This window comes from Etheostoma spectabile, chromosome 3 (genome assembly GCF_008692095.1).
Source record: "Etheostoma spectabile isolate EspeVRDwgs_2016 chromosome 3, UIUC_Espe_1.0, whole genome shotgun sequence".
NCBI lineage: Eukaryota > Metazoa > Chordata > Actinopteri > Perciformes > Percidae > Etheostoma > Etheostoma spectabile.
The window spans coordinates 295794-311718 of NC_045735.1; the positions used below are offsets into that span (position 1 = coordinate 295794).

Here is a 15925-nt window from a genome sequence, read left to right on the forward strand (position 1 = left end):
CACACCCACACCCCACACCTACTTACACTACACAATACTACCTACATACAGACAGACAACAGACAGACAGACAGACAGACATACTTACAGTACACACTACATACAGCACATGTCATAGCAAACATAGCACACACACACACATGGCATACAAACCATACACCCACACACATGCACACACCACATGGCATACACAGCACACGCATCACACCCCACACACACACACACACATCACAACGCACACACACACACCACACAACACATCATCAACACCACACACACAGGCACACAACCAACACCCACACACACACACACACACACCACCACGACACACACACACACACACACCACACAACTAAACACACACACACACACAACACACACACACACACCACACAAACACACACCACACACACATACCACATACATACGGAAGTACACGTACAGGACGAAGACAGACAGACAGACAGACAGCGACAGAATAACAGTACACATACATTACACATGCCTACACCCATACTACATACATAATACATCACACACATACCTGGCACTTAAATTCACACACCTGATCATTATCACTGACCTGGGAATCACTCGCTCTGACACTTAAACTAAGAATTTTGGTTTTTCTTTGTTTATTGATGAATGTTCTTATTGTTGTGTATTTATTATATATTATTGGTAATTTTATGTTCTTATACTGTATTTTTAATGTAATTATTTGTTAACCTTCTTTTTTCTTGCTAAAAAACTATCCTAAAAAATTTCGCTGGGAGGAGTCATCCCAAAGTGATCAATAAAGAGAAGCTCGAAGGTCTAGTCTACTGAGAAGAACTGATATCTTTGATCTTGGAATTTTGTGTCGGGAGCAAAACAAGACATTTTGCGACATCCTTTGAACTCGATGACCGAACACTTGAATCAATGAATTAATTATTGTAGTCGGGCTCAAAGCTTGAAAACTTCCGCATCTGTGTGGCCTATTTCATCATGTTAGGTTATGAAATAGGAAGAAATATTGACCATATCAATACTATAGAGTTAATTGTTCCTAGAATTGTTGAAAAAATCACAGCTGGCGTAGACATTTAAATTAGGATCTACAATTACAAATGTTTTTACCTTTAGTCTATTATAAATGTGAAGAAATGTTTAAAAAAATTCCAGTTTCTGTGTATGATTTTATCTCTTCAGATGTGCCAAGATATTCAATTGCAAACAATTTATGACAAGAAACTGAACAATCCCTCTCATTTAGAAGCTGGAACCAGAGCACGTTGATCATGTATAATTTGAAAACGCGTTAAGTTTACTACAACTCAGTTATAAAATTGTCAATAAAACGTTGAATATATCTCTGTATAAATAATGCCTTGAAACAAGCTGTCATGGGCTGAAATAATTCCGCAATGAAAGCAGGTAATAAAGTGATTAACGTTCAACTCTGCAAATTGCATGCAAAACCATTCTGTGTGCAGGGCGGCCGTTCCACTCATGCCGCCGTGCACTCACCCAGTTCTTCGTCGGTGTCCTCCTCCTCTTAGGAGGTGGCGTCTCCCCGCCCGTCTCAGCCGTTTCCTGCCCCTGCGTTGGGTCTTGCTGGGTCGGTGCTTAGGGGCCCCTTCACCTGCCCGTCTGGGGCGGGTCCCACTCGTCCAAGCTGCCCACGTCGCTGCCCCGCGTCTTCATCTTCCTCGTCATCATCAGCCCCTGACGCTTCAAATTCCGCTCCTCTGGACTTAAAAGGGAAGAGGAAAAAAAACTATAAGACGGTTCTGAAGAGAGACATTGTGTGTGTGTGTGTGTGTGTGTGTGTGTGTGTGTGGGTGTGTGTTACTGTTGCTGAGCATGAACTCGTCTCACTCTCTGCTGCGGCGAGTGCTGTCACTCTCCAGGTCATTCAGCCTCCGCTTCTTCCTGTTCCTGTCCTGTTCCTGGATGCAGAAGAGCCTGGCTTCGATGGCCGCTGGCTATCTCCTCCCGTCCTCGTGATAGGATGGCGGTGATGTCTCTGCCATTGCCCTGCTCCTACATCAGAAGAGTGGTAATTATCAATATGATGCATCGAAACTGGGTACTCTACATAACAAACTGCTGTGTAAAGAAGTACAAAATATGTGGCACTGCCCAATATATGGGGTGATTTCACAATAAAGATATGTTTTCATTTAATAGTGACACCGACCAGACAGACGTCATGAATTTAGAGGATCTCTGTGATTCAATCATCGGACTACATGACTACTTTGTTCACTTTTCCCCCTTAACTTAAGCAATCCCCACTGTTCACCGGTAGGAATAGGCATGGTTTCTCACATGTTCATGGCCAACACCAGTCATTGATTTAAATCTATGTCAAATCCATCTGTAAAATTCTGTTATAATAGTATCATCTCTTATATTTATCAGTACATATCCATGTCCTGCACTTCTGGAACCAGTTATATCCTGCACCTGCTGCTATTGCACTTCTGGGTTAGACCTAAACTGCATTGTTGTTGCCTTGTACCTGTGTGATGACAATAAAGTGGAATCTAATCTAATCTAATCTAAAATCATTTTACAGCATATTTCTCGTGAGCGATGTTACTACGTCTGCTCCACCCACAGCGTAACCAGATTTGATTTGATTTGACTGAAATAAAGGCAGGTTTGAAAACGCCCTCTAAGCAGAAATGCTATTTTTTTAATAGAAATATCTAATATATATATATATAAATATATATATATATATATATATATATATCTATAAAATAATAAAAAGTTGTTTCTATAATTCTGCAGTTCATCACATCGTCCACTCACCTCCACAGAGAGTCCCTGATGTCCTCTCTCTATAGCCTCATCATGGCATCGCGTCAAAGTCATCAAACCTACAACACACAGCACAGCACACCACACACACCAGACAACGCAATGCAGGCACCACGCACGAGACACAGACACGCACACACACACAGACGCACACACACACAGACCGCATGCAGGCACGCACGCACAGAGACACAGACGCACACACACACACACACACACACACAGCGAGACACAGACGCACACACCGCAACACACACAACGCAGAGACACAGACGCACACCACAGACGCAGATACGCACAGACACAACGCACACACGCACACCCACACACACACACACACCACACACACACACCCACATAGACCAGACCAGAGACACAGACGCACACCACAACAGACGCAGAGACACAGTCACACACACACACAGGCAGAACACAACGCACGAAGCGCACAACACAGACGCACACACACAACACACCACCAGAGACAACGACGCAACACACACACACACACACAACACACCACACAACACACACACAACCAGAACCACAGTCACACACACACACGCAGAGACACAGACGCACAGACGCACAAACACAGACGCACACACACGCACAGACCACAGACTTGAGACTTTTTACAAATTCAATGCTGCCAATGCATGACACTCTCCACACACATTTTATGTAATACTGAAAGATTATAGTTGCAATGTAAATAATGATCCAAAATTATCAACAAAACAAAAGTAGCTTTGCTTTCTTGTGTGTTGAGAGACACGATGCTTTTTGCCCGGTAATTTAACGCGCAGGCCACACCCACCTGTAGCTGATGTTTTCCTGGTTCTGGTTGATATCCTCCCGAGATTTTTGCTCTTTTTGGATCTTTCTTTTTTGCGGTCTTCTCCTCTTCCCCCTGTCTCCCTCCTAAAAACCGTGCAGACAAATACTTTTAATTTGCACATGAAATCCAAGGTGATATTTCGTTGACGTCAAACAGACGGCCACCATGTTAATTAAGTTGGTTTAAGTTTGTTTTACAATATAGACTGCTGCTGTTGACATGTGCGTTGCATGTTGGAAATCCCAGACACTGACATCATTTCAAACATTTGTTTTTCATTGGTCCAAGCTTAGAAAGCCCAGGTAAAAAAAACGCTGAGAGATTGCTAAACTGAATGTAATGTTTAGATTAGATAGATTAGATTCAACTTTATTGTCTTACACAGGTACAAGGCAAACGAAATGCTTTGGGGGTCTAACCAGAAGGTCAATAGCGCAGGTGGCAGGTTACACGGGTTCCATAAGTGCAGGACATGGATATGTACTGGATAAATATAGAGATGACTACTATTATAAACAGAATTTTACAGATGGATTTGTCCTATGAATATAATATATAGTAACTAGTAATTGTGAACAAGATTTAAGGTGAATATGTACTGCTATATATATATCAGGTGGTTGTTTAATATAAACAGAATTTTTTACAGATATATATAAAGTTAGGCTAAATGAGGCATATAACAATGGATTTAAGTAGGTAGTATATAAAGTTTTGGACAAGCCGCTATCAACCAACTAAAGTGCCAGTGCTTCCTCTGTACAAATGCAAATATGAATGAGCTCTTCTTCAGAATGGTAGCTAGTTAATGAAACTTCATATTTCAATTTCCATCATTGCTTCTGGCATTTAAAACGAATATGAAGATGACTACAGGGATGATGTTTCCACACTGATTCCCCACGTACCTAGCCAGCTCCCTCCTGAAAGGAAGAGAGAAGGGATCCAATCCACATCGTTTTGAGTGTTTTTAGAAAGATGTAGGCGTGTGTGTGTGTGTGTGTGTGTGTGTGTGTTGTGTGTGTGTGTGTGTGTGTGTGTGTGGTTTACCTCTCTCCTGCCTCTCTCTTTTCTTCGAGCACTGTCCAGGTTCTGCAGCTGCTCCTCCATCGTTCTCACCAGCAGCTTCTGAATGGAGGAAAGCCAAAATCCACAATAAACGTGTGGAAACCACTCCTTTAAAAGGTCTTCTTGTTTTATACAGCATACCTCAACACTATATTTGGCTCTGAAATCTTCCCACAGGGCACCACTTAGGGACTTTTAAGTACTGAAAGCTAGCATTGAATGTCGTTTACATTGTAATCTTATTTGCTTATCAAAAACAATCTAATAGTTACCAAAATAGTGTCAATTTACACTATTTTTTTATACAAAGGTTCTTGTTCGCTTCTCGTCTTTGACAAGATGAAATATTGGAGAACTTGTTATATTTTGTTAAATAACATTTCATCAAGTAATGTTTTGCTAAGGTTGACAGTCATAACAATACACGGCCTTACGTCAATACATCACAATGAAGTTTTATTCAAAACCGCAATTACTTAAATAATATTGGCGACCAACGTAGGATATAATAGGTTTGCTACTCAATATTTCGTGGGTCCTTCTCGGTGTCACACACACACACACACACACAACACTTACATGTTGGCAGGGAGGACAGAACACTCTCCATGCTGGAATCAACTGAGGGCGGCCCGCGAACAGGCCGTGTTGTATCCGTTATCACAAGAGTCCCACGCAGGCTTGAGACAACGCACCACACACACACACACACACACACACACACCACCACACACACACAACACACACACACACACCCACACCACACACACACCACACACAGTGACAATAACTCAGTTACTCATAGTGACTTCTTGCCTTAACATCGCCAGCTGTTACATATACCACACACCAAAACCACAATAACACAAAACCTTTAATTACCTCAAATTTTCTTTTAATAAACTTATTGAACAAAAGTAATTCATCAAGTAAAAGATACCATGACTACGCTCTCGCTCTGCCTCATCCTCCCCAGGTGACGCTGTAGTCGCGCCCCCATCCCCCAAACTAAGAAAACTATTTTATTTTATGCGAAGTGGCTTTGAGGACAGAAGGCATCGCGTGGTAAAACAGGGGAACTTCTCCAACTTTTGCCCAAAGATGGAAATTCACTGTAGTCTTAAATAACATTCTGCATTCTGCAGCATTAAGATTACTCTTAAATAAAACCACAGGACCTTGAACACATCATAGAAACCACCCCAGACTAAATTACCCAAATACAGGACAGTATCAGTGGACAGGATGTCCAATACTTTTGTATGTGGTATATAACAGATTAGGTACATACGTAACACACACAGTAACACACACACACACAGTCCACACACACACACACACAACACACAGTCCCACAACACATCACACACACACAGCACACACACACACACACCACACCCACACACACACAACACACACAGCACACACCACAACACACAACACACACACACACACACACACACACACACACACACACACACACACACACACACACACACACACACACACACACACATACACTTTCCCTACCAGTTCAGGGTGGTTGGGCAGGCCACAGTGAACTGCAGGCGTCCTCGCTGGGAATCTCTTCTGATTTACATGATTCTTCAGAGTCGCTCCCTCCCTCCCCCTCCTCCCTCTCCTCGTTTCCTCCCTCCTGTCCTCACCTCCTCTCCCTCTTCAGTTTGCGTGCTCTTAGCGCGAATGTTGACCATCGGGGGCGTCGATGCCTCCGTTTACCTGAAAATGAGAGTAGAGAAATACTCAAATTTGGCAACATTATAAAATAACGCGTCATTAACGATGGAAATGATTGTCATTTACTGTTACTGTCATTTTACTGTCAACAATAATTAAAGTATACAAATAATTATTATAGTGCTGAAAGTTGAACAGTTTATTGTTACACACACATTATTTCCCTCATATACTATATAGTATCGGGTAATGATAAAAAATGTTTGTTAAGCCTTAATGTTTACAAAACTTCCTATCACGAAAAGAACGTTGAAAAAAGTGACAAAAACGACGAAAAAGCAGGAAAAGAATCACCAAAATATTTTTTTTTTTTACATGTTGAATAGTCACCAAAGAAAATCAGAAAAAGGCGAAAAAGACATAAAACATTGGAAAACGTGACAAAAGAATTGTTAAAAAATTGACCGAAACATACTTAAAAATAGTGGGGGAAAAAAATGGGAATAAAAATGCACAAACGCGTTGAGAAAAGTAGAAAAAAGGACAACAAACTGTCAAATTTCAACGCAGAAAAACCCAAATTGCGGGTCGACGGAAGACAACAGCGACGAGGGTTAAGAAACATTTTTATAACATCTATGAGATTATATTGATAGTGGAGCAGATGTTCCCAACACGTTGCTAAGGGTTACTATTTGGTCTGTTAACCGTCTTAAACATGTCGGATGGTTGTTAAAAGCTGCAACAGATGACTAAATAACCTTATTAACCCTCGTTGGGTTCCTCGGGTCAAATTTGACCCATTTTCAGTTTTTTTCCATCACAAAAAAAATGGGCCTTCGGCAATAAGATAAAATGTCACATTAGAATGTCAATACTTGGAAAAAACATCCAAAAAAACACACAACACTAAAAAAGTGGCAAAAATGTCAGAAAACAGCGTTTATGGTTTAACGGGAAGACAACCAAGGGTTACAATAGTCTGCTCCATCTATCAATTAATCTTTTAAGAGTTTTTAAAAAGGTTTCCTTAAAGGCTTACAAACAATTTTTAATCATTACCCGATACCCTAATATGAGGGAAATAATGTGTGTAACATAAACTGTCATTTTCAGCACTATTAAGAATTATTAACAGTAAACTGGCAATTAACTAAAGATTAATTAACTATCATTTACCATCTATTATGAGGGTATAATGTATAAAGTGTTAACCATAAGTTATTTTATGTGTTCATTCTCCAGACAGGACACACACTAAAACAACTGATTACCTTGCTTCCTGATTGCGTGGCAGGTTCTGTTTTTTCCGTCTTTCTTTGCAGTTGCAGCTCCTCCCTCTTCATCTTCTTCCTCTTCTCCCTCCTCAGTCCTCCTCTTTTCTACTTTCTTCTTCTTCTTTCTCCTCCCTCGTTCTGCGGGGCCTGCCTGTTTTTTTGGCGGTTTCTTTCTCTGCTCTCAGTCACCTTCGAGCTCGGCCCGCAGGTTGGCAAAGGCGATCTAGCAAGAAAAAAAAAAAAAAAAAAAGGTAGATGGGACTAATTTGATCAGAATCAAACCACACCACCAACAGAGAAAAATACAAAGTGTATTCCCGATAATAATCCCCCAGTTCATGAATTGTAATATACTCATACTGCAAATTCTTGCAGATCTCCTGAGGCCCCTCCATCCTCTTGCACCTCCTGCTCCTCTCTTTCTCTCCTCCTTCCTCTCTCCCCCCTTTTCCCCTCAACTTGTTTCTTCCGGGGGGAATCTTGATCTTCAACCGGATTCCTTCTTTCTGGAGCTCGGAGGATGCTTCTCCAATGGACCCTGCCTCTCACCGATCCGAGCCAGTGTCCTTCACCCTCATCTGGACAGCCAAACCCCCATTGACCCCATCTTCTTGGTGGTCCTCTTTAACCTGCTGGTCTACTGTTGAAAGTGAGTGGTGCTCCCTGATTCGCGACTTCCTAAGTGCTTCTATTCTTTTCATGGTCACCTTTGCTTCCTTCTTCTGCCTCAAGGGTCCCAGACGCCTCTCTTCTTCTCTCTTTCCTCTCATTCAGGTTGTCATCTTTCTGTTGATGACTGCTGTGCCCAGGTTTCACCCCCCTGTCAAACTGCTCCTCTTTACTTTTTTACCCTGGTCTTCTTGTGGTGAGACAGCGAGGGGAGAGAGTAACAGAATCCCCTTTTCTCTCTACAGCTTCGAGACTGGATCAGATTTTAAGGATGACAACGTAGTTTTCTGGCTGTTTGAGCCTCCATCGCTGCAGGAGGATTAGGAGGAGAGAGGTGGCTGCTGCTGGGCGTCTCCCCTCAGCCGGTCCCTTCTACCAGCACTGACTAGCCGGCTCACTCCCCCTCTCATCCTCCACAGCTCTGGAGCCTCTGGGGTCCAAACTGGGCCCATTTGTTCCTGCTGCTCAGCATGGAGGCTCTGTGCCGCTCAGATGGGCTGCGGATAACCCCAACATTACTCACAACGCCAACTTGACCTATGACCCCTATGACTCCATTCTGTCCCTCTTTGTGCGTCAAGGGGACAGACGCTCTCCCGTTGACCACTTCTTGCTGCTGGGGTTGTGAGGCAGCTGGGCCCCAGGGGGCGCTAATAGCTCGGCAACTTTCCTCTTTCCTCCTGACTGTCTTTGGTCTGGATCACTGACGGGTTCAGACAATGATACTACTATGCTGTTGCTGTTGTTAAGGTGGTGCTGTGGTAAGCTCCAGCGAGCTTAAGCTCCCTCTTCTTCAGTGGTATCTTGGCCTGCTGGTGCTCTCTGACAACTGCCGCTCTACTCCTCTTACCTTGTTCACGTCTGGTTTTGTCACAGTCGCACCTGGCGCCATGACCACCGACACGAGCGTTTTTGGGAGCGTCGGGTCCCTGATTCTGATTTGATGACGGTGGTGATCGTGCTCACCGCGTTTACAAAGACAGGCGATGCTTGTGGTCCGTCTTCTCTCTTTCACCTCTGCAACGGGTTCTCCAGCTTCGTGGTTTCCTCGCTTTATCACTGCAACATAGAAACAACAAAACAAGTACACCACTAGAAACAGCCATCAAGAGATGCAGCGTGCAAGGAGCTATCAGGTGGAATAAAGATCATTTGGACCAAGATGGGAATCTAATAAATGTAGTGGAGTGATCATGACAGTGAAAACTTTGGCCAGTTCCCCTTGTCCCGTTCTTTAGTAACAGAAATCAACTTTAAGGGCCCTAGACTCTAGGCCCTAGAGCAATGTTTCCGAACTTACGGTCGGGACCCAAATGTCTCCAACCGTTTTGTTGGGTCGCCAGTTGGCAGAGTAAAATCACATCAATCTCTGCTTTTCGACTCTATTATACTGGAAAACAAATACAGAAACAGAGTCAAATGCTCAGCGTGACTCTCAGAATGGGCACCATTTATTCAAAACCGAACCTAGACTAGATCAGCTGGTTGATATCTCCAACCAGACACACACATCTCATTAAATTCAAGTCAGCATTATTTAAAAAATGGTTGGTGTCGGTGCTGAGGGATGATGGGAGGGGACAGACACACAGGAAGGACAATAGAGACCTTTTCTGTTTACTTTTATAATGGAATAATATACTTCACATACATTTAAATTCATGTTTGCTCCGTCTTTTGTCCATTTAAAAATGTAGATGTTGCATAATTCATGAAAATGTATTTTTTCAAATTTAGGTCCGGGGAGACACCAATTTCTCTTTGGGTCTGAGCTGAAAAAGTTTGGAACCACCGCCCTAGAGGATTAAAACGCTGTCCATGTAAGCACAACATAAGTACTTTGAGTCTGGCTAGGTCTTTTGTTGCAGTGGTGGAATGTAGCTAAGTAAGTTCGCTTGAGTACAATTTTGAATTCCTTGTACTTAACTTACCTTTTATGCAACTTATACTTCCACTCCACTATATCTCAGAGGCAAATGCCATCATTTAACTGCACTAAATTTACATGAAAGCTTTAGTTACTTGTAGATTCAGATTATTAATACAATATAACGCAATTTATAAATTATTTCATCGACAATAATATATGTACAATTCTGAAATGGCCTTTCTGTTAGTACTTTAAGCTTATTTTGATGTCATACTTCCGTACTTTTACATAAGTGACATTTTGAATGCAGGTCCTTTACTTGTACAGTATTTTTACACTGTGGTATTCCTACTTTTACTTAAGTAAAAATCTGAGTACTTCTTCCACCTCTGCATATCATCCTGACTGTCCCTCTCTCATTCCTGTCAGCCCGCAACTGTACACTATCTAATAAAGCGTAAATGTCTCATTCTTCACATCAAGGATGATTAGATCCATCTATCAGGTTCTACCATCTATACATCGGCTACTGATGTTTCAATTTGAAAGCCTTACCTCAAGGAGGCCTTGCTTGTGAAACAAACATAAAAATTAGATAACCAACAGTTTCTTTAATCTACGTACCTGGTGTTAGGAGTTCTTCTTCTTTACAGGGTCAACCTTCTCACTGTCAGGGTGTTCCTCTGTGGTCTTGGCGGGTTCGGTGCTACCAATGGCATCATTCCCTAAGCGTCACACACACACACCACACACACACCACACACACCACAACACACACACACACACCACACACACACACACACACCAGTGTTGTTAATATAGATTGGCCCCCTCCATAATATAAACCCTCAGATGCATGCAGTCTCTACTCATTCGCTCAACACACCTGCATCTTCTCTGTGGGCTGGCACTCCTGGACCAGCCTGGTTCTGGTCTTGATTCTGTTTCGGTTCACCTGGGACTCTCAGTACTCCAGAGCCTCAGCTAGGTCGTTCCGAGTCCTAAAAAACAGTTTGGATAAGTGACTCAAGCTAGTGGCTCAAGTAGGTTAAAAAAAATAAAAATAAAAAATACAGGGGGACAGAATTTGAATAACTTGGTGGTGATCCTGGAACATAAACCTGCAGCGTGTGATCCAACAGGGACCAACAATTCATTTCAGATTAAAAATATGATAAGTCAATTTTAAATTAGCCTTAAGCCAGGGTTGGCAGGTTAATTGGCAATGACTCTAATCAATAAAAGTATGAAAAAACAACTTTCTAAGAAAATAGGATCCAGATTGTAAAGAACTTTACTTTTTTACAAAGAAACAATAATAATAGATGAGAGCTCAACACACAATGAGAAGTGTATCCACCAGATTAAGAAAATTACCTGACGATGCACTTCCAGTGGATCCGTCCAGATCGTCCTGCTCCTCCGTGTACAGCCGGATATTCTGCTCCTGGTCTAGCTGGAGCCAGTACATCAGGCCCTGCTGGTCCCGACCTATAGGCTGCAACGCATCTTCTCTGGTTCCTCCTCATTTATCGCCATCTTGAACTTTAGGTTGTCGTCAAACTACACTCGCAGAGATACTGAAGGGTAAACACACACAATAAATGTGTGGAAAGAGGGAGGAAGGATTCGTAAAGGGTCAAATTTATAACAAGAGATGAATAATCAAAGATTAATGTAGTTGTTGCACTGACTGCAGACGTTTTAGGTTTTAGACACTTATTACACGAGTAAAAACAGGTTGTGTCATACTTTGAGAATGCATGACTTGCACTCCATGGACATCTCCTGGTAGACCCTTCTGTTCAGCTCCTCTGCCCAGGTGCTGTTCAACTCCTGGCAAACCTAGAGGAAATAATGATTAGATATGTTCTATGTCTCAATGCTGATATGAAGGGTTAATCTTCTGTCATACGTCTGTTGACACCAACAAGAGTAAGGGTTAGTCAGACTTTTCTGCACTAATACACCTTTGTTATGTCCTAACAGTAAATGACAAACAGGGGGGTGTAACTGCATCACATCCCCCACTAACGATCACTTCCGTGCACATTTATTTATTTCTTGTGTGTGGTGTGGTAACAGATGAGAAACTGGAGCGCAAACCTGAGAAGTGTCTCTTAAGATGCAACAAGCGAGCATGATCCTCTTCAGTAAGTTGGATTTAATCATGTCAAGTGAAGTTTAAATGGAATCTGATGCCACACCGCACACACAACACACACACACACACACACACACACACACACACACACACACACACACACACACACAACACACACGTACACACAGAGCCCTCACCTTAGCCAGGTATTTTTCCAGCGGTCATAGTCACAGACCTCCCCAGTTTTCTGAGCAGCACCTGGAGCTCCACGAGGGGTTTAGGAACTGGAAAACACACAGGGTGATTAGAAACATAAAACACTTTTGAAAGTCACAATCAGAATCAGAATCAGAAATACTTTATTGATCCCCGAAGGGAAACTCTGTGTTACAATTGCTCAGATATTAGAAATATAAGAAATATAAATGAAGAAATAAAGAAATATAAGGAGTCTGGATATTTACATAGTTACAGTATTTACATAAATAACATAATTAAGGTGTTGCAATGGTGAAAAGAAAATAATAATAATAATAATAATAATAATAATAATAATAATAATAACAATAATAATAATAGTGGCAGTTGAGTATTGCACACATTACACGTCAGTGTTATTGCACAAAACAGATGATATTGTCCAGTTTCAACCTCTCTAAGTGTGTGCGTGTCAGACACTTAGCGGGAGGAGGTATAAAGTCTGATGGCCACAGGCAGCAATGACTTCCTGTGGCGCTCTGTGGTGCATTTTGGGAGAATGAGTCTATCACTGAAAGTGCTCCTGTGATTGAGCAGCAAGCCATGGAGTGGGTGTGAGACATTGACATAAGTCCACAACCAGTATTCATCCTGATAAAGTGCCCTTGAGCACAACTTTAAACCCAGCTTTTTCTATAGACCTTGATCTCTTACCTCGCTGTTTAGCGGGGCTGAAGGGGGAACAGCGTTACCCTTCTGCAGACCCATCACATCACAAAACACAAACAATGTTTTCATTGTTAAGTGTGTTACAACGTTAGATTGTTGTTTTGGAAAAAACTGAGTTCATACCACTACTCTCTTAAGAATTCAAAAATAAGTTCATTGTAAATCTTTACGTCACTCTTGGAAAATGCTTTAATATTAAGATGAAATGCCCCAAGACGTAAGCCTACTCTGATGGTATTTCTATCAGATATTGACATGTACCTCTGTAAGGTTTCCTTAGATAACTTACGATTTGACATTATGAATAAAATTTAAACGTTTATTGTGTCTATTATATATTATTTAGCTTTGTATTCAAGATGTATTAAAAGATGTGTTGTGTCAGGGTGTCCTCTGATTATTGTTGTCATGACACTGTTAAGACAGTTCTCCCTTCACAGTAAAATAAAGTCGTGACAATAAATACAATCTTGGGGCATAACATTACTAAACAAAACATAAAAATGGCTGCTGTGTGGTCTGATGTTAGACTGTTACGGAGCCCTTGAATTTACAGTAAATTCCGGTTTTCCCTGCTACAGACACAGGTTTCTACGTTTACTTGTTATCAACACAGACCCCGTATCCCAACAAAAACCCGCATTACGCGGTATTAATGGAGTTTGAAACGTCAGAGAAGTTATTTTAGCTAACTAGCGTTACAGTATAGCTAAATATGAGCGGCATACACGGTTTGAAACACGGGAAGCTACTAATAAAACTCAAAAACATCATTGTCTGATAAACGATAAAGGCGGTGAACGTGTACTTGTACGCGGTGTGTTGTACTTTGACTAACAGTTGATCGTTGATGCTAAATAACCGTTAGTTAGCCAGAGTCGCTACTGCGCCTGCGCGAATTTGGCAACCACTTTAGCCCCCCCCCAAAAAAACCACATCCAGTGTTTTTAGCTAACGTTAGTCTCTCCGTTTTAAAAGCCGTCTAAAACTCAGATCGAGGGGGAGAAAATATCATCGCCATAAACACACGATCAACACATAAACACAGGGGACACTGATGTCATCCCAGTCCCGCTGGCTGTGAGGCAAGGCCGGTGAAAAATTACACCTGACAACACTCCGGAGCTAGCTAGCTAGCTAGCTGGTTGCTAAGTGCAAGGAAACTAGAAAGAAGGAACAGTCACTGCGCGTGGCGTACGTCATTACTCCCAATCTTGTTGTAGTACTCTACATGTATTTGATTGTAGGATGTAATATTCAACCACTGGAAACAGCCATGAACTATTTAAAGACCAATAACAAGGGAAATCAAACGAGCACATTTAATTTACAAAAAAAAATTAAAAAAAAATAAAACATCACGTAATGTGTTTCTATTTTATTTTGAGGAAGCCTGTTTCACTCAAAGTAGAAACAACACGGACACGATGGGTAATATAGTGGGACCCGCCATGCAAGCTCCATTAACGTCCAATACAAAACTGCGAGTGGCGTTTGACTGGTCCTTCGTTTTATTTCCCTTGGCTGTGTGTGGTCACTAGGCAGTGCTGCATCATGGCCCCCACACCAAGTTTAGTATTTACAGATCGATACGAGCCTTGACAACAACATCGACGATCTGTCACTTGACCCTAACTAACCGTCTCCGCTGTAACCGTTCCTCACAACTTCACCACAAACATCTGCCAAAGTCTACGGAATTTGAGAGCTTTCTCTTAGCGGTCGACGTGTTTTTCCTCTGTCCATAACATTGCCTCAAAAACTTGGACAAAAATACCGCTTCTTTTTTAAGAGGAAAAGCTGACTCTGACCCGGGCTAAAATGTGTGCCCCACAACCGTGGTAAGAGACCGTGGAGGCTCGCTGACTAAACCCCCCCGGATCTAACGCTGCTTTTGCCGGGCCACACACTCAACATTTTCCGCCACCACCATCATCATCATCACGATGGTGATGGTGGTGGTGGTGGTGGTGGACCCCTTCGGTTTGAAGTGTCGCAGCTTTCTACCACTTCTTCGCCCCCACGAACCCACCGCTACGACCGATCTCTCACCGGTCGTTGTGTCCCGCAGATACCTCTCCATCTGTGGGTAAGTCATCTCGGGCAGGTCCAACGCCGCCCCGAACCGCTCCAGGAACGAGCAGACCTCCGCGAAGCTCGGGCACAGCGCCGGGCCGGAGCTCCTCGCCACCACCGCCGGAGCAGCCATCTTTCCAGGCGGAGAGAAACGGGAGGGGAGGGCTCGCTGCTGGGATGCGACTGTGCGAGCGAAATGAATGGAGGGAGTGAAAACATCTACCGGTGTGAAGCTGGCCGGTGCCACGCCGCTCGACTTCCGTTTAGGATTTTCAAAATAAGACCGCATGCGATGTTGTAGTTTAACAAAAAAAAAAAAAAAAACATAAGTATGTAAGTGACCTCTTATCTTAACCCTCGTGTTGTCCTCGGGTCAAAATGACTCGTTGTCCTATATCAATGTTCTTTTTACCCTAATTACCCCAAATAACATGATTGGTTCCACCCAACGCTCTGTGCCAAGTACACATCTCTACTTTCATTAATTTTGGGGCGTCTTATTCAATTTTATAGCATTTGATAAACATTGAAGTGTTTTTTAAATAGTTTTGAGTAAAAGTTGACATATTCCAGTCTGTGAT

General features: G+C 42.4%; 1 protein-coding gene and 1 long non-coding RNA gene across 2 annotated transcripts in view; both read right to left on the reverse strand.

Moving 5' to 3' along the window:
* rsf1a (remodeling and spacing factor 1a) overlaps positions 1-15551 on the reverse strand; it is a 38022-nt gene extending 22471 nt beyond the window's left edge. Inside the window, 1 exon segment of the mRNA XM_032509705.1 lies at positions 15321-15551. Coding sequence (XP_032365596.1) covers positions 15321-15477 — 157 coding nt within the window. The 5' untranslated portion in view covers positions 15478-15551.
* LOC116682104 (uncharacterized) lies at positions 1981-3736 on the reverse strand. Its single transcript, XR_004330243.1, has 3 exons — positions 3635-3736; positions 2806-2873; positions 1981-2028 (listed from the first exon to the last, which is right to left on the reverse strand). It is a non-coding gene; the product is annotated as an uncharacterized LOC116682104 (long non-coding RNA).
* Positions 15552-15925: the final 374 nt, after the last annotated feature.